Source organism: Fusarium phalaenopsidis (assembly GCF_050370095.1).
Source record: "Fusarium phalaenopsidis strain FUZ10S chromosome Unknown contig_32298, whole genome shotgun sequence".
Lineage (NCBI taxonomy): Eukaryota > Fungi > Ascomycota > Sordariomycetes > Hypocreales > Nectriaceae > Fusarium > Fusarium phalaenopsidis.
Window position 1 is genome coordinate 2,078,600 of NW_028145407.1, and position 23,955 is coordinate 2,102,554.

General features: G+C 53.1%; 5 protein-coding genes across 5 annotated transcripts; 2 read left to right on the forward strand and 3 right to left on the reverse strand.

Moving 5' to 3' along the window:
• Positions 1 to 6,746: 6,746 nt before the first annotated feature.
• On the reverse strand, positions 6,747 to 7,860 carry LRP88_07201 (uncharacterized protein; the record flags this gene model as incomplete). Its single annotated transcript, XM_083243735.1, has 2 exons — positions 6,747 to 6,993; positions 7,283 to 7,860. 2 exons carry the CDS (start codon positions 7,858 to 7,860, stop codon positions 6,747 to 6,749), a joined length of 825 nt encoding a protein of 274 aa, XP_083100959.1.
• Positions 7,861 to 13,976: 6,116 nt separating this feature from the next.
• Positions 13,977 to 15,434, forward strand: LRP88_07202 (transmembrane amino acid transporter protein-domain-containing protein; the record flags this gene model as incomplete). The annotated part of the gene is made up of 1 exon (XM_083243736.1): positions 13,977 to 15,434. The coding sequence occupies one exon, from the start codon at positions 13,977 to 13,979 to the stop codon at positions 15,432 to 15,434; it is 1,458 nt and encodes a 485-aa protein (XP_083100960.1).
• A 2,166-nt stretch (positions 15,435 to 17,600) lies between these two features.
• On the reverse strand, positions 17,601 to 18,088 carry LRP88_07203 (NADH-ubiquinone oxidoreductase B18 subunit-domain-containing protein; the record flags this gene model as incomplete). Its single annotated transcript, XM_083243737.1, has 3 exons — positions 17,601 to 17,705; positions 17,861 to 17,985; positions 18,058 to 18,088. 3 exons carry the CDS (start codon positions 18,086 to 18,088, stop codon positions 17,601 to 17,603), a joined length of 261 nt encoding a protein of 86 aa, XP_083100961.1.
• A 1,180-nt stretch (positions 18,089 to 19,268) lies between these two features.
• LRP88_07204 (alkaline-phosphatase-like protein) lies at positions 19,269 to 21,252 on the reverse strand (the record flags this gene model as incomplete). Its single annotated transcript, XM_083243738.1, has 4 exons — positions 19,269 to 19,616; positions 19,677 to 20,354; positions 20,407 to 20,879; positions 20,934 to 21,252. The coding sequence occupies 4 exons, from the start codon at positions 21,250 to 21,252 to the stop codon at positions 19,269 to 19,271; spliced, it is 1,818 nt and encodes a 605-aa protein (XP_083100962.1).
• Positions 21,253 to 23,226: 1,974 nt separating this feature from the next.
• Positions 23,227 to 23,955, forward strand: LRP88_07205 (FHA domain-containing protein; the record flags this gene model as incomplete). The annotated part of the gene is made up of 1 exon (XM_083243739.1): positions 23,227 to 23,955. One exon carries the CDS (start codon positions 23,227 to 23,229, stop codon positions 23,953 to 23,955), a length of 729 nt encoding a protein of 242 aa, XP_083100963.1.

A 23,955-nucleotide genomic window follows, 5' to 3' on the forward strand; every position in this document is an offset into this window, starting at 1 on the left:
TCTTGCGTGGGACAGGCATGATACACGAAGCTTCATCAACCCTGTTCCTTGAGGAGACGAGAGACGAAGGAGAGAAGAGGGGGATCAAATCACACCGGCAAGAGAGGGAGCTTTTTTTCGACGCGTTTTTTATTTTGTCTTACTAACTGCATGGCTGGAAATGAGCATTTTACGGGATGGAAAGATATCATTGGGCTTGGAAACCTCACATATACTTACTCTGCACTCCGTGGCATGGCGTTATCATCGTTTTTGCCGCGCTTCAATGGGCGGGACGGGATAGGAACATTTTTGGAAATTGGAGGGAAACCCGACATCGGGGGGATGGATGGATGGGGGGAGGGCTTGGATGGATGGATCATTACTTTGCCAATTACCTTACTGACCACAGCTGACTAGCTTGCATACTGTTTGGCGCATGATGAAATTATTAGAATATATTGCTTGAATTTTCTCCATCTTTTATGAGTCTCCATATTTGAGCTCCTGTATTTTGAAGTGGTCATGACGCCCAGCGCGCGGCAATGTCAAAGAAAAGCCATGATGCTGCACAGGCACTCACTACACCATCATAGACACACACTCCAACTACTTCAAATTCCGCGCCAAAGCTGCAAGAAACGTCGTTGGCCGCTCACATGCGATTTCCCCCACGAAACTAGAGAGAAACCCTCCGGGTGCACGCCATTTCCCACATCCCGAGCGAGATACCGAAGACGCGAAGAAAAAGGCGAGAAGGCGTTCACGCGGGAACACCGCTTTGAGAGGGGGGGCTGACTCCGACTAGGTTGGTTTAGAGCCCGCTCCGGCCCGTCAAGGCTAGGTGGTCATCCCGCTCTCGTTTCTTCGAGTGCCGGGGAGTTTGTTGGTTCTAGCGAATTTCTGAACTTTCCGAAATCCCACGTTGTGTGGCAAAAAGTAATCACAGATGGAGTATCCATCCGCTCACCGAGATGGGGGAGGGTTTTCTGGTGTTGAGAGAACCTCGGTATCCACGACCGGAAAGACGTGGGATGGAAAGAGAGACATGATGGGCTCAAGAGTGTGCTCGAGCGTTGTGGGTTTTGGTCTTCCACTTTTGGAGCTTTGTCTCATCCTTCTATCCCGTTTCTGGAAGCGTGGGATTTTCATCATTTGTGCTTGATCAACAAGTAGCATCCAAAGAGGTAGGTAGATATTGAGTCAAGTAAGACACACACAGAGGTGTGTATCTTATCACTACATTCATTATCATGCCATGATCAACCATCCAATCTCACCTCAAATCCTTCCGCCTCTTCTCCCTTCTCCTCAAACTTATACAGACCAAATACTCATTCCCCACGTTTTTCTTCCTCTTTGACTGTTGACAAAACCCTCCCACCATCTTTTGAGCCGACGCTACTGCACCGCGCCGCCAGCAAGGTCCCCCTGCAAGGTCTTGAGACATAGAGAGAGGAACAAGGAAAAGGGCAGCGCGTTTGCCAAGGTTTCCTCGTTTCCTTTCCTTCTGTGGCTTTTGTCATTGCTTTTTTTTACTACTGCGTGCTGGGTGATTCGTGCAGAATGCATGCAAGCCACAATGTGCTCTACGGTAGTTGTCTCTTTTCACAACAAGCCTTGCCCTCTGCCGGATCCTGGACTTGTCATGTTAGCTGTTCCGCCCGGTGTCTCTGGTGGAACAGCCTCTTGGCCGGCATTCTTCGGGTTTATCAATCTGATAGTGATGAGTACTGAAGAGATCGTCGGCGCATGCCGTCATGATTGTTAGCTGAACATTTCTCTGCAAGGCATTTTTCCTTGAGAGAATGATGAAGCAAGTGACAAAAGGTGACAAGTGAGACAACAACGCTTGGCTGGCAGCAATCCCCCATCAAGGCCCTGCGTCTGCGAAACCACCCTTTCTTGTTGTTTGCCCATGTCTTTTTTCGCCCCCCTTCGCAAAGCGCGGCTACCAAATCCAAACAAAAACCAATATTTTTTTTCACCGCTCGTAAACGCATCTCTAATCACCCAACAGACTGGGGTGCCAACAACATCGGAGGTCGGCGAACCGGTGATAAGAACGAGACCGAGCTGACTTGTACACCGACGCTTCACTCAGCCAGCCCTTGCATCCTTCAGGCAGTAGGTATCTGTTGGCGCTTGAGACAGCCTCACACGACCGCACGTGCGCTGCCGGCGGCGCCAAAATCGCCGCCCTGGTTCGCGTTGGTCGTAAAAATGCCCAGACGGGATGAGGATGGGGCATGTATTGTCCCCGCCGGTTTTCTCGGCGCGGCGCTCAACGGCGTCGGGTTGCTTGCCACGTCGAGTAGGCGGGTAACGTAATTTAGACCGTACAGAGTAAAAAAAAACTTATCACGTACGAGTTTCCGAGGTCACGGGGGCTCAAAAAAGGTTTAATAATGGGTTACGATCTCGCAGAGATGGCGACGTGGGGTGCATGTAAATGTCTTGACGTGGGAGAGACATGATGGCGGCTTCGGGATTGTGGGCGTCTCGGTACTGGGTGATAGGCTCATGAGATGGCTTCATTCAAAGGGAACCCTGATGAGGCTGAAGCTGAGGATGGGGGGCGGACATTGATTGTTGATGAAAGGGGTGAAGAAGACGGAGATGCATCGTTCGTGCGCGCCATTGCATCTCCGGTGGTTGTGTTGCTTATCAAAAAGTGTACCCATACCGACCAGCTGGGACGGCACCCATGTAACGACGAACCCGGCACTGTAAATCATCACGCAAATCTTTTTTCCCTTCCTTTCCTCCCCCCCCGTCTCATGGGATCGTCTGATTGTTCCCTGAAAGTAGAAGTCCACTCTTGGGTCCTCGTCACACGCCAGCCCTACCACGGCCGATTCCACTTCCTTATCAGGACTCTTCCCCATTTACTACCACTCTTGTTTCCAAAGGACCCTTTGATTATCATCTCCCACCCTCTAACCTGGCCGATTTGACAAATCTCCAAGGATCCAGACACACCTGAAGGGTAATTCCTTCTCAGCCGGTGTGCTCGGGCCAGGTCCGGTCAGTTTCATCACAACTTCGCGCAGTTCCCCCCTCCCCCATCACATCGGAGGAGTTTACCTTGCAGAGATTCGCCCAGGATGGCCTCAAGCTTGGCGGTTGCATTTGCCAGCCGCCGAAAGGGCTGTGATGGGATTAAACCCAGATGCCGCAATGCGACGACCACTTCACCTTCTGGTGGGTGGTATCACGTCGAACCCTCATCCATGCAAGGATCATGGCTGTTCAGGAACGGGAGTTTAGAGGGGGCAACACCAGACGATGACAACGACAACAACATCAAGAAACGGCGTTCAATGGACTTGTCCGAAACCAACACCCGGAACTCTATTTCGCCATCTCCCAGTCCCCTATCATCATGCGAACACGGTTCATCAGACGACCTGATAGACGCGGGCGGACCAGCAATTATCGCCCAGTAGCCTCCCACGTGTTATGCGTTGCCGGAGCCTGGGACCCCACGCGGGTCTGGTGATGGCAACCTTGTCCCCCCGGCGTGGGATGCTGGTGATAGCGAGTCCTCCCATTACGTTCCGAATTGGCGGAATCTCGGGTGCCTGGGCACATGAGATGGGAGGATGGAGGGAAAACGCTATCCATGATGGCTTGCAGTCGGCTGCGACGCTCATAACAATGTCATACGTTAGGTCGACGTACGGGCAAATAAGCGAAGCATCGATTCAGCAAAACGGTTGGTCGTCCATCACCCACCAAAGCACAACGGCAAGACTGCCCGCCAGGATTCTACCCCGACAGGCTTCCTTTACGGAGATGAAATGTCACGGCCGATACTACATTCCCAAATCCAGAAGCAACCCGTACGTACGTGACGCCGCCGTCGCGTGCTGGCCGGGCCTACCCCACAGGAGACCGCTCACCGGTATGGAAACCCTGCATACTGGGGAGTCCAATTGCAGCGCTGTTCACCGAGGCGCGACCCAGCATCCGCGGCAAAGAAGAAAAAAAAAGGGTCGCTCCCAACACACCTGCTCGATTCAGAGATGATGTCGCATGCCCTGTGACGAAGGGTAGAGGCGCACCCGACGGGCCGTGGCGCAGTTGGAGGAAGAGTCGTGTGGTTGGGGATATGGTTTGCCATTGGGTTCTCACTCACACACACACACACACACACACACACACTTCCCTCTCGCTTCCAAGCGTGTAAGCCCGGGTAGGTATTCCTGGCCGTATGAGGGGAAAACATGGCCCCCAGTATTATGGCGTATACTGGGTCAAGAAACGAGGGACCGACCTTTTGATAGCCTCGGCCAGGATCCAGAAGGGTTCTCGGGGTGAGGGGAGGGGTGCATGATCAAGTGCACTTCATGGCGAGTAGCGAACGAGTTCGTGCCGACCCAAGACCCAAGCGCCCTAGGATTCCGAATCATGAGCGTCTCGTCGGGGCATTGCGAGCGTCAAGGCCAATGCCAAAGCTGGCAATGCACGCAAGGTAGACCCTTTCAAGGACCCCCCTTCCCCCCCCCGTTGTTTGATGAATCATAGAGTCGCATCACGAACAATATCCGGGCTCTCTCTCATCATGTATTAACCCGGATGTTTTGCCTCTGGTGGGTGTTGGCATTTGACAGGTTTGACAGCTCTCCACGCTGACGCCAGAGCTGCCCCCCCTCCAGGTTCAGGGGAGGGGAAGAAGTCGATCCTGCTTAGTTGCATTAGCGCATTCGCATGGCAACCCTCGCAGATGCATAGACCCGTTAGCCGGATACACTCAAACGGCCGGTTTGGAAATCTCCGCCGAGGCCATCCTATTTCCTAAATCGTCCTCTTGCAGAACTTCCTCACACCCTTCATCCATGGAACTGCTACCCCCAGGGCCGAACTTTTTTTTTTGTGCTCATCTGCCCACATCGGCTCAGTTTCGATTTCAAAAAGAAGAAAGGCCCGATGCCCATTTTCCCAAACGAGGACGTTACGTTGCTTTGCCCTGTTCCTTTCGACCCACGGAGTATTTTTTCTTGTCAAACACAAGATGCCTGATGCCTGATACCACACTCTCGCCAAGCACGGTGTCATGATCATGGGAAAGTTCCTGTGTATTATCTTCACGCCCCTGGAAAGCGTCTTGCCAAAAGACCCTGATGTTTATCCGCCTGCGCCTGATTCCTCTCACACATCGGTCATGACCTCCGGACAAACCTCGCTCAACTTGGGGGACAGGTTCCATGACAAGGACCAGACCGGGATGAAACATGACGAGCCTGACGCTATCCGACGGTTCTTATGCCAGGACTGCAATGCATGCTCTAGCAGAGTCCCCTTCTCCACGATTTGTCCCACCCCTGACAGGTTCCAGAAGTCTCTCCCCCCTGACGTTGCCATGCCTTGCACCCGCACAAGCCCGCGAGCATGTGACTTTTGCTCTGGATGGCGTCTCTCTAACAGGCGCCCTGCGTTTTACGTTTATTGGCTCCTCTCATTTTGGATCAGGGCCTCTGCAAACAAGGCTAACGCGTGACGGGACCAACAGCTTGTGCAAATGTCTCGGATGATGAACCTCACGGTCAAAGATATACGGAACCCCAGTTCAGGATAAAGCCAGAGCCAACAGTCTCCTTCGTTGGGAAGGAGATGGAACGAGGATGCAAGGCCTCGAACCAACATCTTGGCCAACACGGAAGGTGCGATAAGTGCAAGTGCATGCGTGTGCGCACACTTTCACTCCAAGGATCGAGATCCCGTGCCCTTGCCGCAATGTGTGTTGTTTGCTTCTCTTTTGTTACCGATAGGCTGGATCAAGCTTTCATTGGCGAATCTCGGCGGACTTTTTTTTCCTTTTTTTCTGTTGGTCATCATGGCAAGCCAGGTTTCTATGTACGGTTTGCTTGCATGCCTAGACACGATTGGCTTGTTGGCTTGACCGTTGTTGGTTCTGTCGTCCAATCCCACTCAAGCTTGCATTTCCCCCATGCTCATTCAAGTTTCCTTCCCTCTGACCGGGTAAATATGGCCTGCGAATTACGGGAGTAATTTGGTGTTGCAACGGTGAGAGCAGATGAAATGAGAGATGTTGGAATCTCCTCGGGGGGACTACTTATCGGGATCGTCATATCTACTTCATCTCACACTCCCCTGCACCACCTATTTTGCCGAGAGTGTTGGTTGCGACTTTATCTGCCGGGGCTATCACATCTCGAAAAGCCACGATCCGGCTCTCACTGCGGATATGGAGTGACATTCTCCGCGGCGGCGCTAGAGCAGTGATCGCTGCAAGAGGGACGCATGATGAGCACTCAGCTGCCACAAGCTTCGATTGAGAGGGAAAAGGGCTGGATGAGTTGACGCAATCTCGATCTTCACGGGCAACCACCGTCAGCCTCTAATTGGATGCTCAACCGGGTCATCCCCCTACCTCTTGCATTGCCAGTCACCAACCATGATTCCGAGATTTCGGATCTGAGGTTGCATCGTCTACTCAGTCACAGTGATTCACGCATGCACGGCACATCACCATGTGCTCTGGTCTTGGCCGCGCGAGGCGAAGGTCGAAAAAACTCGTCACTGGACCTGAGGAGGGTTTGACAAACAGGCCTGATTCCAGCAAGTAGGGTGTTATCTGGTCCTGCGATATCGGGCTCATGTATGAATGCAATCAGATGTGTCATTGCTTGCTTTTTATCTATCCATCTCCGGGTGGTTTCCCCTGTTTGAGGGAAATGCAACCAACACGCCGCAGGTAGAGAGTCACAATGGCCAGCTAGCGCGTCTGTTGCACCGTTTCCTTACTGCTGCTTCTTCTCTACCTCGGCAAATGTCTCTCCGGCCACCACAGTTCCATCGGGCAAGATCCTTTCGGTCGATCGAACATAGGCCAGCAGGAACGGATACAATAGATCACAGACTACCGCAGTGCCAACAAAGAACAGACCCAGGGGATGAAAGACGAAGCCGTGCGCCTCTGGCCAGTGCCACCAGAGTAGGATGCAGCTAATGGGGAGGCCAACGACTGTGCCGATGAATCGGCAAAACCTGGAAGTGACTCTTGATTAGCGCTATGGCAGGACCAAGATTACTGAGGCGTTTTTTTTTTTCTTGCTTTCCTCATGATGAGGCGAGCAGTCCTTGCTTGTCTCTTTTTTCCTTGGCTCAACTCTCACCTGACACGTAATTTGCAGTAGAGTACCGTACTGTTGGGTCAGGAGAGGGCGAGACAAGGAAACAAACACAAGCAAGCAGAAGTGTTGAGAGAAGAGATGAGACACCAGATCAAGACACACCCCATCTGCGTAATGATCGATATGTGCATGTTTGAACTCACCAGATTGCATAGCTCTGACCACCAGAGTGTCCTCGCTGGAGGAGCATGGCGAGGGCACCAACGCTGAACATCATCTGCGCCACGCCAGCAGACCAAAACGCCAGCTCAGTCGTGTCGCGCGCCTCAAGGCCCTTCCAGTTCTTTCCCCATTTGATGCCGTACCCTCGGTGAGGCTCCTTGAGCCACCACCAAACAAACAGCCCATTGCCGACCAACCCGACGGCAAACACACCAGCCAGCAGCAGCGGCACGTTGCGCGCAACGAGCGGACTGCTCGCAAAGGACCTAGGCGCCGTTTTAAGAGTTACGTAGACGACGGGGATGTCAAAGAGAAGCCAGAGCGTAAAGCCAAAGAACTCGATGGGGGCTTCGCAGACGCCGAACGCGTAGACAACCTCCCAGGCGAGGTTGAGGCCGAGGGCGACGAGGGGCGCCGGGGTGTGGCCTGTGGCGAGGGAGCGGCGAACCATGAGGATGTAGGCGAGGAGCCAAAAGGTTACGCCGGTTGATAGGCATATCGTTGATGCTGGGACGATCCAGGCTGGTGCTGAGGGAGGGGGGATGTCTGATGAGCCCATGTTGTGACGTTGCTTTTCGAGATGGGTTGTCGGTGTGTCCTTGGTTGACCAATCCACTCACTCCCGCGTTTCAATGCCTTTTTCCTGTCGCTTCTAATACCGGGAGGTCTTCTGGAGCTGATTGATGGTTGTTGATGAATATTGCAAAGTGGATTGATGATCATTGTGTGTGCCGGGATCGATCGGATGCAGGAACGTAAGACTGCAGATGATGCCTGCTGACTACCCTAAACCCCTACGCGACCCTGCGAGGGTATCCTCTAGTAGGTCACTACTCTTTATAAATGTCATTGCCATATACTAGTTTTCTCAGAATACTTCAGGAAAACCCATTGGGCCCAAGGTGTTCGTTTTAATGTCGAGTTTCCTTCATTGGTGTGGAAAGCCTCACCAGTGTAGTTCATCACCGCTAGAGGAGAATGCCAGGATAAGTATTGAATGGGAGAAAGCGAATGCTAATAGCTCACGACGGATACTTGCTAGTACTTTGCGGATTTTCATCTGTCAAGGGAGAGAAGAATAGCAGTCAGCAAGCATGCGCCTCTGCTTGCGACTTGGTGTGTTGAAAGCAGATGGCTGACACGCTCGGCTCTTTTGACACGGGTGATGCTTCCAGGTCCTTCTCTTACCTACCTAAAAGATCGCTATGGAATCAAACTACAAAGAGATGCAACCTGCGAAGATTTTATGATGATAGACGGGGCATATTTTCTATGAGACCAAATAGCATGTTGGTGTGTTCAACATCCGCTCGCCACATGCGGTTCGGGGACTAGGTAGTCACAAAGTCATTGAGACTACTGACCGCAGAACATGCAAGGATGAATAAAAGTGATCCGGCAATCGAACACACAGCTTACCTACTCAGGGTCCTCGAGTTCCATGAGATCCTCAAGAACTCACAGCAACGTGTATGGCTGGTACCCATCCCTCCAGCCAGAAGCTTCTGCACGATTGTCTGCATGGCCGACCTGGGGTCAATGTTAAAAGCTGCATTTGGGTAAACTGATGGTCATGATTGTATTTTAGCCATGATAGATACACCTCCTTGTTCTGCAACATGATAAACCAACGACACATGAGAGCCTTCCCGTCGGAAAATCCCCAGTGATCACAAGGGACGAGCTGATGGCGCTGTGTCCGGAGAGAAGACATTGGCACCACGTCGGCCTCTGAATATTTGTGGCAAAATCGCACAAAGGTAGAGATAGCAGAGGTGGTGTCCCAGAGAGTCAGGCAGAAGACCCGACCACGACTCCTCCTATCGGTCGAGGACGGTCCTGGTGAGCGGTTCACTCAGAAGTGCCTGGTATGCAGGCCCGGTGAGTCGACAAGCCCAGCATCGAGGTGCGTTCGTCGATACCATTCTTGAATTTTCCCAGCATTGATATCATGTTGGAAGTTTGGACTGGTATGACTTGTTTGTCTTTGGGATCGTCTGCCCACCAAGCCGTCATCCACAAAGCAGACCAATGGTTGCTCCCGGAAAACCCAAGACGTTGGAAGCACCGAAACTCCAGCGTAAGCCAGCTAGATGATGATTCTTCCCAACGAGATGGGGTTCTAGATCGGAGCATCCAGGAATTCTTCCCATCCGCTTGTGGTTGCGTGGAAGACATACTGGCTGCTCCCGACTGTAAGTGATGAGCCACCAAGGCTCGCACCAACTCTAGATCACACTCGAGAATAGAGTTTCACCTTGTGGTGTGATTGTGCACCAAATAACAATGTAAAATAGGAATGATTCGGCGGCTGCGGTTCGTCGATCGATATGCTTCTCGGTTGTGTATGACGCGAGTTGCTCCTGTCATTGGCATCAGGCGTCAGTTTCCTCCATGATGAAGTTTGTATAGTGTTGATCCTCAAAATGAGATACCAAACTTCACTGTGTCTTGAAACTGTTGTATGATCTTGTGTCTGGTCAAGAATGTAGGCAACAACGTTGGGAAAGGGGGGGCTGAACGGGATAGACGATGGGTAGGAACAGAGAAGTCCTGTCACATAGAAGAGCTGTATACCCATTGTTGCCTTGGAGAGCCACGAGAAAATTGCCTTGTGGAGGCCTCGTACTTCGTGGGTTGACTTAACCCTCGCGGCAAAACTCCTGCCCCCAGGGAGGGCAAACTCTTACTCACGTTCTTTCAGCCGTATAGATCCCCACGATGCTGCCCCAACATCCCATGAACTGATCAAAGAACGTTACGATAGTTCGACGAGTTGCACAGCCGGTCGCTGCCGGCTTGGAGCCTGAAACTCCAAGGTTCGGATTTCCGATAGTAGCGCATCTCGATGCCCAAGACAGCCTCAAGAGCCTATTCCTCGTATGGAAGGCCGTTCCTAGATGCAGCCAGGCCTTACCGGCATCCACCGTCCCGGCGGCAGTCAGAAGTGGTTCCCGGATGGTACGCCAAAGCGCCAGGAGAGTGTAAGAGAATGACATCTGGATGTGACGGTTTGACAAGCAGCAAACAGTCAGCGAATTCCCACGCTGAAATGTTATCTATATGGAGCCAGTAACAGCCAAGATCCCCATCGAGACGAGTCAAGGGCAAGTGGGTAATCAGCCAGAACGAGCCTCAACTCCATGGTCCATCACGGTGTATACCCGGGGCCCCTTTGGACCCTTGGGACCCTCACAATGTTACAAATCTATGCAGATGGACAAGACTTCCCCGGTGCATAAGGCGACCTCGAGTCGGGGAAAGGGATGAATTGTACGTAATGAAAGTCGTTGTAGCGGAGACTCTTGGAGGCGGAGTTTGAGGGGAATGATGAGGGCATCGAGGATAACGGCGGCTGATGAGAATTGCAACCGGAAGTCGCCCGTGCCATGCAGAAGCAAAGGTGATGAACCCATGAAAGTGACTCCAGAATATTGACACGGCCCCCCCCGGCCGATCGAAAGGGACGGACAGCCGAACGATGTTGTTGACGCGGTGGTTATTGTGCAAACCTTATTGGCGTTGAGATGTAAGAAATGAGGAGATCGTGACCAACGATCCATGACACGAATCCTCGAGAGCGGAGTCGCAAGCCAAGCGTAGACACGTTCATGCACAAAATACCGCAGCTTGGTATTGTTTGAACAAGGTCATGCCTGTGCCCATCGCCCGCAAGGGGTTCCCTTCAGGCCCGGGTGCCGTGATGCTCGGGCTCCGTCTCTGCAGGAAGTTCTTCTTTCACATTACCAACATCGCCAATCACTTACATGCCGTGACGATTGGGATCCGGCAGCTTCTTCTTTCGAAACCAGGCATCAAGATCCAGGGGGGAGGGGGAGCAGCAGACGGGATTTCTCGGACAGGCCCGAATGGGATGCCGGCAATGTCCCTGTCGTGGCAGTCAAGCGGTACTAGTAGAGAGATTGGCGGGTGACGCTGCTGATCCAGGTGAGGCGGTAGGAGAAGCTTGCCTGAACGGGAGGTGCAGCGCTTGGCTCCAGATATTAGGTGGCCCTTGTGCGGCTCTACTGCCAGGTCAAGGCTCATGGTCAAAGGCGGCTAGAATAGGTAACAACTGGTCGACAGGGCGCGGGAGACTGCCGTTGGGTGGCACCACGGCCATCTGGCCGATGCTCCAGGTCGACGGTAGTATGATGATGAGCGGCATCACCGTGGCCGCACGGGACATTTCCGGGCCGGTACCCATCGGCCACGTCTCTTCCTCTCGGGCTTCCAGAGGAATGTCTAGAAACGTAATATCTGGGGATTCTTGGTCGGGCGTAAAAGCCAAGAGAATGAGTCTCACGGGGAAGTCTGGAGTCCCCTGATTGTCGAGAGCGATCGCCGGGGGAGAGCAAGCGTGTCCCATGGGGACTACGGGTCGTTGTACGTAACAAGAGGGCTCCAAGAGGATGTCTGTCGCTTCTCGTAAAATGGCATCGCCGTGTGTGGCCGTGAGGAGGGAAAGCGCGAGACCCCGGTGAGGTGCTGATGCTCGAGGATGATGCTCTGCCAAGCAACTGAAGCTTGGGTAACCTTGGTGATCCCCATCAAAAAGCTTGTAGAATCCACCGCGGCAAAACCAAAACGAGGAATAAAAGGTGAGGAGCAGAGTCAAGTTATCTTGGCATTCTGGGGCTCTCTTTTAAGAGGGAGCGAGTCGGACATGGTCCGGCTCCGTCTCACCTTTTTTTTCGGGCCCGTTAATTGCCTCGGGAGTCTCTTTCTTTCTTCTAGAAGACGACTAGAAGGCGTGTGGCTGGGGCACTGCGAGCTGGAAAACAGGAGAATGTGGAAACGCGCAGGGAGCAGGGGTGTTGCAGGGGGCGCTTCATGACGGATGTGGCTCTGCCAGTGACTCTAAAGACGCATCAAACTAAAACAAAGTGTGTTGGCGTGCAATTAAGCGTGGCAACATGCCATTGTCCATGCAAAAGGGAATGGTGATTTCTTCAAGATGTCACGGGCAAAACAAAGACGTACGAAGGGAAATATTCGGACTTTCATCAGCCCATGTGCACATGGCTCTTCAAGATACACGTGACATGAACCCTGATCCTGACCTGAATGCGGCAGGCTTGGCTGTCTTCTCCAATTCTCCAAACCGGAAGGCGCCCCTGCCACCCACCCACACCCACCACGGATGGATCTCACAGCGGCAACGACTCGCGCAGATCTGGGATTACCACCATTCATCCATCATGCGTCTTATTGATGAATCACGCCTCTTCTCCTTCATTAACCCTTCATCCATGCAGACCGAGTCGACGCACATGTTCGCTTCTACCCGGCGCCGCGGTATGGGAGTAGCGTACTGGTCTGCTGTTGAACAGAGAAGACGAACAAGAGCAAACCAACCTCCATGACCGCCTCCACTCTAGGGCGTGTTTGAACAAGAGATCTCCACCCGACGCCTCGGTTCTCCGTCCTCGGTCTAGTCCCTGTCTGGGTTCGCCGTCAGCCTCGAATCAGAGCGAGCTAGCGTTTGTTCCAACGACAGAGCCGCCGCGGCGTTTGGAATGGAACCCTGCTCTAGTCAACAGCCAAGCATTGAGGTTCATGTCGCATTTTGTGGTTCCCTTTTGCTTTTTGCCTCGCTGACTGTTGGTCCATCTACTCTAATCACCGTCTCTCTTCGTCATTGTACATGAGAAGCAATTGGGGGTTTCTGTCTTGACAATTCAGCCTATATCTCGAAACCCTCGACCGTGTTGGTGATCCCCTCATCATGGACAACTCAGACAACGCAAATCACTCACAAAAACCCTCGGATCCGCTCATCCAAACCGGCCCGGGCGAGCAGCCCAAGGATGACGGCCGGACCGGACCAAGCAGATGTCCAAGACGGCTTCACAATACGTAACATGACGGCTTCTGGAACCGAATAGCGTGTTCCATCCCCCACGGGCCATTGATGCTTGTCCTGCTTGGCCCCCCATGGAGAAGGGCGTCATGATCCCTTCACCTTTCCGCCGCTGGCACAATGGGCTCCCCCATTGGATCCTGACGTGATTCTTCTCCATCTCCTCTCCTCCCCTCTCCTCCCATCCCTGTCCCTCGGAAGCTTGCCTCCCCCATCTCCAACTTATGGAGCCCCAGGGTTTTCCGCGTTCTAACCCTCCCCAGCACGCGTCCCTTCGCCTCGATACACCTCCGCCCGGAGCCCCGATATCCTCTCTGGCACCGCAGTCTCCGCTCCCCGTTGTGCTCGCTCCACCATGGGGAGATTGGCCTTCGCAAATGCCTCCGCCCCATTAGCAATGACCTAGTCAGCCGATTAGGGCAATGGAGAGGAAGGGCCCGTAGCTCCAACGGGTTTGCCGCCGCTGCAAGAGGACGGTGGACCAAGGATCATGGTAGCTTAACGAGGGAACGCCGAGCTCCTCAGCATCTTGTCCGACTGTTAGTCCCTTCTTCCCTGTTGCCCTCACTCTTGCTAGACTTGTATATATTCTCTCCCGTCTCTGCCCTCATATTGCTGCTTCACTCATCTCAGCTTCTTCCTTCTCATCCCTCAACTGGAATCACTCCCTCCCCTCCATCAACTCTATACACTCTCTCAAGCGCCGTACATACTACATCACACCCAATCGAATACATATAGACCTCGCACATACATCATACATAGAGAGCATCTTTATACACGACGCCTCACGGCACCACAACTAGCCCATCATGACTGCTTACACCCAAGACGCCACCAACGCCATCTACCCTTCTGATCAGGGCAACGACTCGAGCAAGACCAACAGCAAGGAAAAGGTTGGCCATGAGAGCGGCCACGAGCTCGACCTCAAGTCAGAGAGAAACGTCCCCGTCGACAATGGCTTCGGCGGTGGCGAAGGCGGCAAGAACTTCCGCAACATGACCAAATGGGACACGACCTTTGCCCTCCTGACCAACCAGGTTGGTCTCGGTGTCCTGTCTCTTCCCGGTGTCCTCAAGGTGATGGGCATCGTTCCCGGTATCATCGCCATCATTGGCATCGGCCTTCTGTCCTGGTATACCGCCTATGTCCTCAAGCAATTCTATGCTCGTCACCAACATGTCGTCAACGTTGTTGATATGACCCGGGTCGTCGGCGGCAAGAGCCTCGAGATTACTGCGGGTATCGGTCTGCTTATCCAGGTCATCATGACTGCCGCTTCTGCCAGTGTCACTCTCTCCATTGCCTTCAACACCATCTCCAGCCACTCCATCTGCACTGTCGGCTACATTGGCATTGGCTGCCTCTGCTGCTGGGTCCTCTGTGCTCCCCGAACCGCCAAGTTCGTCGCCTGGTCCGGTTACCCATGCTGTGTTGCCATCATCGCTGCTGCTCTCATCGTCATGATCTCCCTGGGCGTCAAGAACCCCGAGGCTGCCCCTATCCCCTGGCACAAGGAGCTCAAGGTGGTTGGCAATCCTACCTTCCGAGAGGGTCTCAACGCTTGCCTCAAGATCTGCTACGCTTACTCTGGCAACATCAACTTTGTCGGTTACATGGCTGAGATGATTGACCCCGTCAACGACTTTGGCTTTGCTCTGTGCTGGCTCGAGGTTACCTCCATTGGCTTCTACACCATCGTTGCCATTGCCATCTACTGCCTTGCCGGTGAATACACCGTGTCACCCGCTCTGGGCTCGGCTGCTGCCACCACTGCCAAGGTCGCCTACGGTATCGTGCTCCCCGCCGTCTTCTCTACTGGTCTGGCTTTCGGTCACACTGGCATCAAGTACTGCTACGTCGAGGTCATGAAGCACTTCAAGCTCACCCACGAGATGACCACCAACAATGTGCGCTCGTGGTCCATCTGGATGTCCCTCGTGACCATCTTCTGGGTTCTCTGCTTCATCCTGTCCAACGCCATCCCCGTGTTCGACTCGATCCTGTCCATTGCCTCGGCCACCACCATCTCATGGTTCACCTTTGGCTTTAGCGCCGTCTTCTGGTTCCACATGAACTGGGACTGCATGTTCAGCAGCCCCAAACAGATCTGCCTCTTTGCCGTGAACGCCTTCCTGATTGGCATCTCGTTCTTCATGAACGCTGCCGGTCTCTGGTCGTCCATCACTGAGCTCACAGACATCATGGCCAGCGACTCAAGTTCCATCTCTGGTGTGTTTGACTGTGGCAACAATGCCCTCTTCTGAGCAGGCCTCTCCCCCCTGTTACACCCCCTACAATATTTTCCCTTTTCTCGCCAATATTAGAGCATTATCTTGTTTAAAGCCTCACCGTCTTGTGAAAGATACTACGCGCCCCTCAGCACCACAAAAAAGTGACTGCGAGCCGTTCTACCTACCTTGATCATCATGTACATGTCTTATTTCTACCGGGATGCCGGTTAGAAAGTATTATATAAGAGAATTCAAATAGTGGTTCCACATACTCTGCTGTGATCCAACCGTGAAGTGATGCTTGTGTTATAGAATCCACATGGTGGTTCCTCAAGATCCTCATGAGCAGGACTACTGGTCACCGGGGATCCCGTAAAGCACGAGAGGAGCTCTTGGCAGTCTCTTGGCAACTTCTTGGCACTCGTCTGAAGAGGTTGGCCACGGACCAAGGCAGCATATCCACAAACCGGCCGAAGGTCATGGTCGGGCCGGGCGTCATCCCCCTTGGTCGGGTGGTCAAGGCATGCCGAACGAGGCTTTTGAACCGGCAGATGTGGAACCGTCGTTGAATAAAAGTTTGCTAATGCCGGCTGTTGGCATCATGCAATCTTGATGGATCGGGGACTTCCCAGGGGTGAAGGGGACCTGGCGGGGTGGATCTCATCTGATAATATCACGTTGTGTGGCTCGACTCGCTAGTCATGGTTTTTCAACCAGGGCCCACGCGCGCGACGGCGCCAAGCCACCCGCTCGGCTGCGGGACATGCATAGAAGTTTGCTGGAACGACCTGAATGAGGCTCTTTGTCCTTGCGAGCAGGGGCCGGGAGCCGCAGATGTAAACATGGTACGTAAGGCTGGGGCGGGATGCGGACCAGTAGCCGACGAGAGTCATCCTCCCAAGGCGTCTTTCCAGGCAGGCAAAGAAACTCGGGTAGGCCGGAGTCATGTCGTTGTGAATAAACGCAATGTCTTGGCCGTGCCTCATGATTCGGACTGTTGATCAAGTGCGTGAGTGACGAAAAGGCAAAAGAGTAAGGGGAAGAGGTAGACAGCAGTCTGTTCTGAGCCGACACATTCCGCGGTGTCGATCACGGCGTTTCAAGAAAATTGAACCGCGGCTCCCATTTTAGTGAGATCTTGGCGTGAGAAATAAAAACAAGGAGGAGAACCCGAACGGAACAAGGGGTGGGAATGACGACGACGGTGTAAAGCACAGGGCATCCGTCAACCCTGGTCGAGTTCTGTCGAGGCGCCGTGCCGCTTGTTTCCAGCCGCGCTCAGCCTCAGATGAGGCTTGTGTCTGATTATCGGTATCGATGTCGGTGTGCAAGGCTTCTTATCGTCGGTCGGGTCGGGCGCTGAGAAGTGCCGAAGCTGCGAGTGAGGCAATCTGTCTGGCGTTGAGGCTCTGCGGCAGCCAACTACCGATGATCAACACCCCTTTTCAAAAAGAAGTCGGACTGTTGATGGAAGAATCGTCGGATTCAAGTGTCGCTCGACTTGAGACTGCCCACCACTTTCCCCCCTTCCTCTCAAGACGACAGCAGATGGGCCACATTATATATACTTTTTTCTTACTCGTCTCCTCTGGCGCCGCAATATCATGTCGTCTCCGCCCCGGCGTGTTTGGCGTCTTGACGGGACAGGGTTGCTGTCGGCCACCATGACAAGTCAAAACCCATTTGCAGCGTGGTCCTCCGGCCTTGCGACATTGTACAATACATTCTTGCCATACTCACACATTTTTTACCTTTACCTGTCCCACTTCCTCCCTTGCCGAGTCCACTATTATCCGGCCCATTTGCGCAGTCGGCCCATTGAGACTCTCTCTTTACGTGCCGTGCGGCTCAGATCGAGCATCGCCGGATGAGCCTCATGAGGCTCTGCGGCCCAAACAACAGTTCCCATTAGCACATCGATACCATTCTACACCCGGTCGTTCACGCCATGGAGGATCCGCATCCTTTCTCGTTGCCGTCTCTTTGTGTGTGGAAAGCCGTTTTTCTATTCCGGTCCTCCTCTCAGAAACCAAGCAATGGCTCATTTGTATATGTACAATCCCGGCCGGCACCACCACCACCCACGTCCCGGTGACTGACCTCGTGCGTTCTGTGTGTGCCGGTGTGTCACCTCCATCGTACCGGCTTTTTATCACACATCACATCCTACACATCCCAAGTCACACAAGTGTGTGTTGTCTAGTTGCTTCGAGCACCACCCTTGGCTTCCCTCAACTCGTCCATCTTGGCGACTCGCTTCTTGAACTCGACGTACTGGCACTTTTCGTAGCTGTGTCGCTCATCCTGGTAAAGGGGGAAAAGGTCTCGGTGTGAGCATCATGTTCTTTGATACATATCCCGGCAATAAATCGACCGTTGCGTTGTGTTGGGCTCGTTTCGGTGTGGCCGCGAACGGACTTGGGCTCGGCGGGATGTCATGGAAGAGGGGAAAAGCTTACCGTGCACTTCCAGGGGGCATACCAAGTATCCCTCCGGCACTTGTTGAGAGGGATCAAGAGGTGTGCGCAGCTGTCTCGGTAGGCAATGGGGAGTTTGGCATCGCGCATCTCCTCGCGGGTCGCCTCTGCTCATCGGGTCAGCGGTCGTCTTCGTCGTCGAAAATTGACCCAGGGAATCAATTGGGATCGGTACGTACGCCGCGGCTCAGTAATCGCGTCGGAAGCCATCGTTGCGGGTTCAATTGGGCGCTTCGAGATGGGTGAGGTTGTCTTGAATTGGCTGAGGTCGTGAGATGCTCTCTCGGTTCAAGGTCGGCAGCTACCGAGTTTATGCCTTGGAATTCCGGCAGCAACGCGTTTCTATCCAATGGGAGTCCGCGAATTACCACTCCGACTCTACAACACCACCACGCTCTCTATCACTTCTATTCACGATAATAATTATCTCAAATCTCTTCCGTATTACTTCCTGCAATTCCGACCAGCTCGATTTCTCTCCTCCTCTGTTGCGTGTCCTCTAAAAATCTCAACTTGGATCTCAAGTCGATACCGGCACACGGCGGTGGGTCCGGACCGGGCGCCGACTCCGGCCAAGACTTCGGTTTACACTAAGAGAATAAGAGACAACCGGGACCTGGCATGGGCTGAAGGAGATGAGAGGCAAGAGGATCACTCAGGGGGGCATCAAGGCCTTGAAAACTACTGTCAGTGTCTCCTGTCTGTGAGCCTCTTGGGGTTCCTTGGACCTTCTTGGCAACAAAACTGCCTGCTCATGTGCTCTGAAGAAAAAAACAGAGGTCACCGGCACCGGCAGGCACACTCAAATCGCAGGAACCGATCTTGAGACGCTTGGACGAGGTTCAAGACCCATCGTATATGCTTAAGAATCTCAAAGCAGTCAAGCCCTCGACCCATTCCAGAAGCTCTCTCCCACGCGGTACCTTGTCGGCACTCTCTTCCCTCACCCGTGTCACCGCTGGCCGTCATGACGTGCTCCCGGCTTCCTTGCAGGTTTGGAATGAGAGACCTCATATTGTCGAATAGACGGGACTAGACACCCACGTGGGAAATTTCACATGACCCGACATGTTACAAAAGTCGTGGGCGGACCTGGCGTGGTTTTTCTCAACATGTTACTCTCGTCAGCAAACCCATGATCCTAGGGAGGACTCCACTGTTGGGCGACAAACTCTCTTATGGACCCAGCTCGTGTATACTTGGGCTGACAAAGGCCGGGCCACGATCTGTAAGGACACTCGTGGGATTTGGTGATTCAAGGGGCAAGATTATTCATGACCCCGTTTTTCCTGATTCATTCAGCAGCATACATCACGATCGCATCGCCAGCTGTTGTATAAACTGATGATTTATAGAAAAGTAACGCCCTTCTCTAGAACACGAGACGGCATCAGGTCCAGTGATGCCACTCGAGGCCGTCTCGATACTGGTAACCGACCTGTGGCCCCTCGGCATCGATCAGATACCCGTCCTCGCAGCGATCAAAGCTGACCTTGACCTGCTTCTCGTAAAATTCATCAAACTTGCCCTTCAAGGCGTCCTTCAAGCTCTCTACGCCGCCGTCTGGATGGAGGACCTTCCAGGGCTCGATACACGACTCTCCTTTGCAAGACTTGAGAACCAGCATCAGAGCGTCAAGTCGGTCTATGACCTGGCCTGTACTCTTTCCTAGGAGTGACACGCCTCCCGTCACGTCACCGCCCTCAGGGAAGAGGTTATGCAGCTGTCCTGGATCCGCCTGTGGAGTTTATCAGCCTCAACTCTAAACCTTGACGGGCCTCCTCCTCGCTAGACATACCTTGAGATCATAGAGTTCGTGCTCATTGCTGCACCACGCCGAGTAGTATAGATCATAGTCATCATGTGCTATCCTAACCCCCTTGTACGTGTTATTGGGCATGAGAATCTGTCCCTTTCCATCTGTGATGATCTCGTCAGCGGCCGGAAACGACGGGGAAAAGGGGGCTGAGGGAGAGGAGCCAAGCATACCAAAACCGCCGATCTCTCCCTCGGCGAGAGCTATCCCCCAATACTCGACGGCGACGTGCTCGTGGCGCCTAGTCCCCGGGCCGGGCAGCACCGGGATGGGCGTCCCGTCAAAGTCACTGCGGAGACGCGCACCAGCGAGCTTGAGCAGCGTCGGGGCGAGGTCGATGTGAGTCGTCACGGCCGTCTCCACGGTGCCAGCGGCAACGCCTGGGCCCCGGATGAAAAGGGGTACGCGAATGTCCTCGTCGAAACCGCACTCCTTGCCGGGAGGCAGCCTGTGCTGGCCAAGGTGGAACCCGTTGTCGGAGCTATACACGACGTACGTGTCGTCGAGGAGCCCGGCTGAGTCCAGCTGGTGGATGACCTGCTCCACGATCTCGTCGACTCCCTGCAGAGCCTGGAGGCGAGCGCGGTAGTAGTCGTCCAGGTACGAGACGGCCGTCTCGTTGAGCTGGGATAGCTGGCGGATCCAGCTCACACCGCTGGGCTTGGGGAAATGTGAGCAGGTTTTCTTACCCTGAAGATGAGAGGTCACATACCGAATCGGGGTTAAAGTTTGCCGTTCGAGGGATCTGAACTCCTTCAAAGAGGTGAGAGTGTCTCTCGGCCGGGATCGGGATGGTCATGGTAGGAGGACCACTGCCCCGGTTGACATCAATATTCGAGTGCGGCGCAACAGGGGCAATGGCGACAAAGAAGGGCTTGTCCGAACTAATCGCCTCTTCAAGTAGGTCGTGTGCATACTCGGAAATCAGATCCAAAGTGTGAGTTCCATGATGCTGCACCGGAGGCTCACTGTTACGCTGGTAGATGGGATTCAGGTACGAGTATGTTCCTGGGTCGAGCAGAAAGTTTGTTCCCGTCCATCCAGCGGGGAAGGGTGAGTTGTAGTTGTTGATTGTGTGTGCGTTGAATAGCTTTCCTGTGTAATATGTGTTGTATCCGGCTTCTTGCAGCCAGATGGGGAGATAGTTTTCATTGAGGCCTTGAGAGACAAACTTGGGGAACCCGCCTACAAAATTAGCAACCTATACTTCCAATGTGCACGAGTTCAGTGGCAACTTACCATAGGGTGGGCTCACATCTGTAACATTGGTGTTGTGCGGCTGCTTCCCCGTCCACAGCGAAACACGCGAAGGACAACAAATAGCCGTAGTCGTAAAGTGATTGACAAACGAGGTTCCCTTGTCTATGACGTGCTTGTTCAGACGCGGCATGTAAGCCACCGAGTCGAGGACGGCATCTTGGTCGTCGGTGAGGATGAAGACAATGTTCTTTTTGGGTGCGTTGTCGAGGACTATTTGGTCTTGCTGGGCGAGTGCTGTTTCTGAGAGGAGGAGTGAGCTGGCTAGATAGACTGGCTTTAGCCAGGTTGAGTACCGCATGTTGGGTGGTGTTGCGGTTGTTTGTCGGTGTTGCTATTGGTGTTATTGCTTTTGTTGTTGTTGAACCGAATACCTGTTGCTGAGTTGCTTCTCTGTAGCAACTCAATCGCCTCAACCGTTACTAAACCCTTTCAACCACTCAAAAATGGTTTCAACAAAGAAAATCTTCCCTCTATCTAAACATCCAGTTCTTGGTTTTAAAGAAATATCTCGGCTCATCGCAAAATTCCCATGAGGCTTTTGATGTCGCGCAATCCAGGGCTCCCGATTGCGTCAATGTTAGCGTCTCTGCGTGAGGGGCCACTGAATCACTAACAGCGCCGTTGCATGGGTCAGGCGGAGTCTCGCAAACACCCCCACAATCCCGAAGGCGGGAAATGCATAGTTTCGTTTTTAGATGATATTATCGAGAGGATTGTGTCACTAGATACGAAGGTTGTACTAACATGACACATGTTCTGTGCTACTCTGTGTTCAACGATGTGAATTGCTTCGGCAAGCGAGGTAGGTGCTTGTGTGCCATGATGATGTGCTTGACTTGATCACAGTAGTCTAAACAATGTGAAGTCAATAATGAAAGGAAGTATCCGGATGGATAAATATGAGTCTCGAATCCACAGACAAGTAATTTAGTCTCTGCCTTTAAGTTGGGGGCATAGTGCTTCAGAACTAAACACTGCATACCCAGAGAGTGGTGAATACCCCCCAATTCCGACTCGCTCTTAGCCGTGCCCAACATTGGCAAGAGAAGAAGATGGTCGATCCGAGATTCATCTCGTCCATACTGGAATTAATTCCCAAATACTGGTCGCTTCTCTCCGGGGAGTATGGTGTTTGCATCCTCCACAGCAATGACTATTCTACCCAGGTAGATCAATCAGAAGTCCAGTCTCGGAGCCTAACGCAGGAACCGATGTATCCGTCAAGCACGCCAGGATTCCATTGGTTCTCAAGTATGGGGGGCCTCAAACTGAATCGGGAGCTCAAAGTGGTTTTATCTGGAGATTTGATCTCCCTCGGATAGAGGTGTAGCCGCTGGTCACAATCTCAAGAGTGTTCGGATGCCTATGAGTGAAGTAGACCTGTCTATATCCAATACTTTCTGTGGCCATGACAATTGCAATGCCCCATTCAACATGTTTCACCCTACTTCTTGAAACGATGTTGATGTTGTTGTCTGTAGGTGGTTGTCGACGAACCAAAGGTGAACCAGCGTTGAAACATCCTCCCTATGTCCATCACCCACAGGTACCAATACGCACTATCAGAATAAGCATCACTGCAACTCTACAGGTTAAGCATATCTCGCCTCTCAAACAAGGTTATGACTCAGTCTGTTCAAATCCAGGGTCCAAAACGTCTTCTGTACGTTTGCCACACAGCATGAACCCTCAAGGCCGCCTCTCCCGACAAGCCACATCAAATCCTCCCACACACAATGAACAAAAACTGCAACATGAATCACTTCAATTCCTTTTTTGTCTAGCCTTAGATCTCTTCCTTTCTTCTCGTTGGTGGCTTCCCCTGTTCGTTCCGAATACGACCAGAAATGATTGGCTCTCGTGCTCCCAACGTCAAACACCACCGCGCCCAGGACTGTAACCACAGCCGCAATTGGGACTGATGCGGTGAAACAGGTGTTTCTTTGTTCTGGGGTTTTTCTGTTGGTCGTCATGTGCTTCCGCGACGCGCTCGACGCGGGGGGCTGAGGTCCAGTGGTTGTCGGCGCAACGCAGGCTGTTGAAGTTGTTGATCTGAGATATAAAGGCTGGAGCATACACATCACCAGAATCAGAGCATCTTCTTCAGCGTGTTTTTCAACTATTCATTTACTATCTCATCAGCTTGCATTCACTTTGGTTCTTTCGTTTGAACAAATCGTCAACTCGCGCCTCTCACTCATACTACACTCTCTCAACACAACACAACACAACACAACACCAACACCAACACTCTTTACTCAACACATCCATCATGTCCAATATCATCGCCTGGCTGGTCCCGACGGCGCGCAACTCTACCGCCGACAAGGCAACCCATCTCCCCTCCAACATCTCCCGCACCGTCCTCACAACTTCATCTCAAACCCTCACCTCGCGTCTCCCAAACCTACTCGCCAGCCGTCCTCCACGCGCCATCCAACTCACATTTGACGCGGTCCCCAAGCGTCCTGGCTCTTTCGTCCTCGGTACAGACCCAGCATCCTGCGATGTAGTCCTCCCGCCGATGGAAGGCATTGACGCGCGACACTGCGAGCTGAGCTTTGACGCCGAGGGAAGACTTGTGCTCAATGACTTTTCTGAGAGAGGAACGCAGGTCTGGTATGACTGGGAGAGCAACGGCGATCAAACAGACTACACATGGATCCTAAGCTCAGGCTCTCAACACGGATTCCCGAGTACAGTGCAGCGCATTACAGTGGACATCCAAGGCGTGAGGTTCCAGATCGTCGTAAACGACCACTCAGACGACTGGGACGCGTACCACGAAAAGGTGGACGGGTTCCTGCAGCAGCCCGCATGGACCGAGGGACTCTCAGCAGGATGGGATAGGGGATCCGTCTCACCGGTTGCGCCGCTGTTCTCGACAGTGCCGCTGTTTCAACACATCTTTGTCAAGGCGTTGGGCGAGGAGCCCGTCGGGGAGGTATACCTTTGGAATCTGGCACGGCCGTGGGAGCCCATGGTGAAGGCGGCGGCTTGA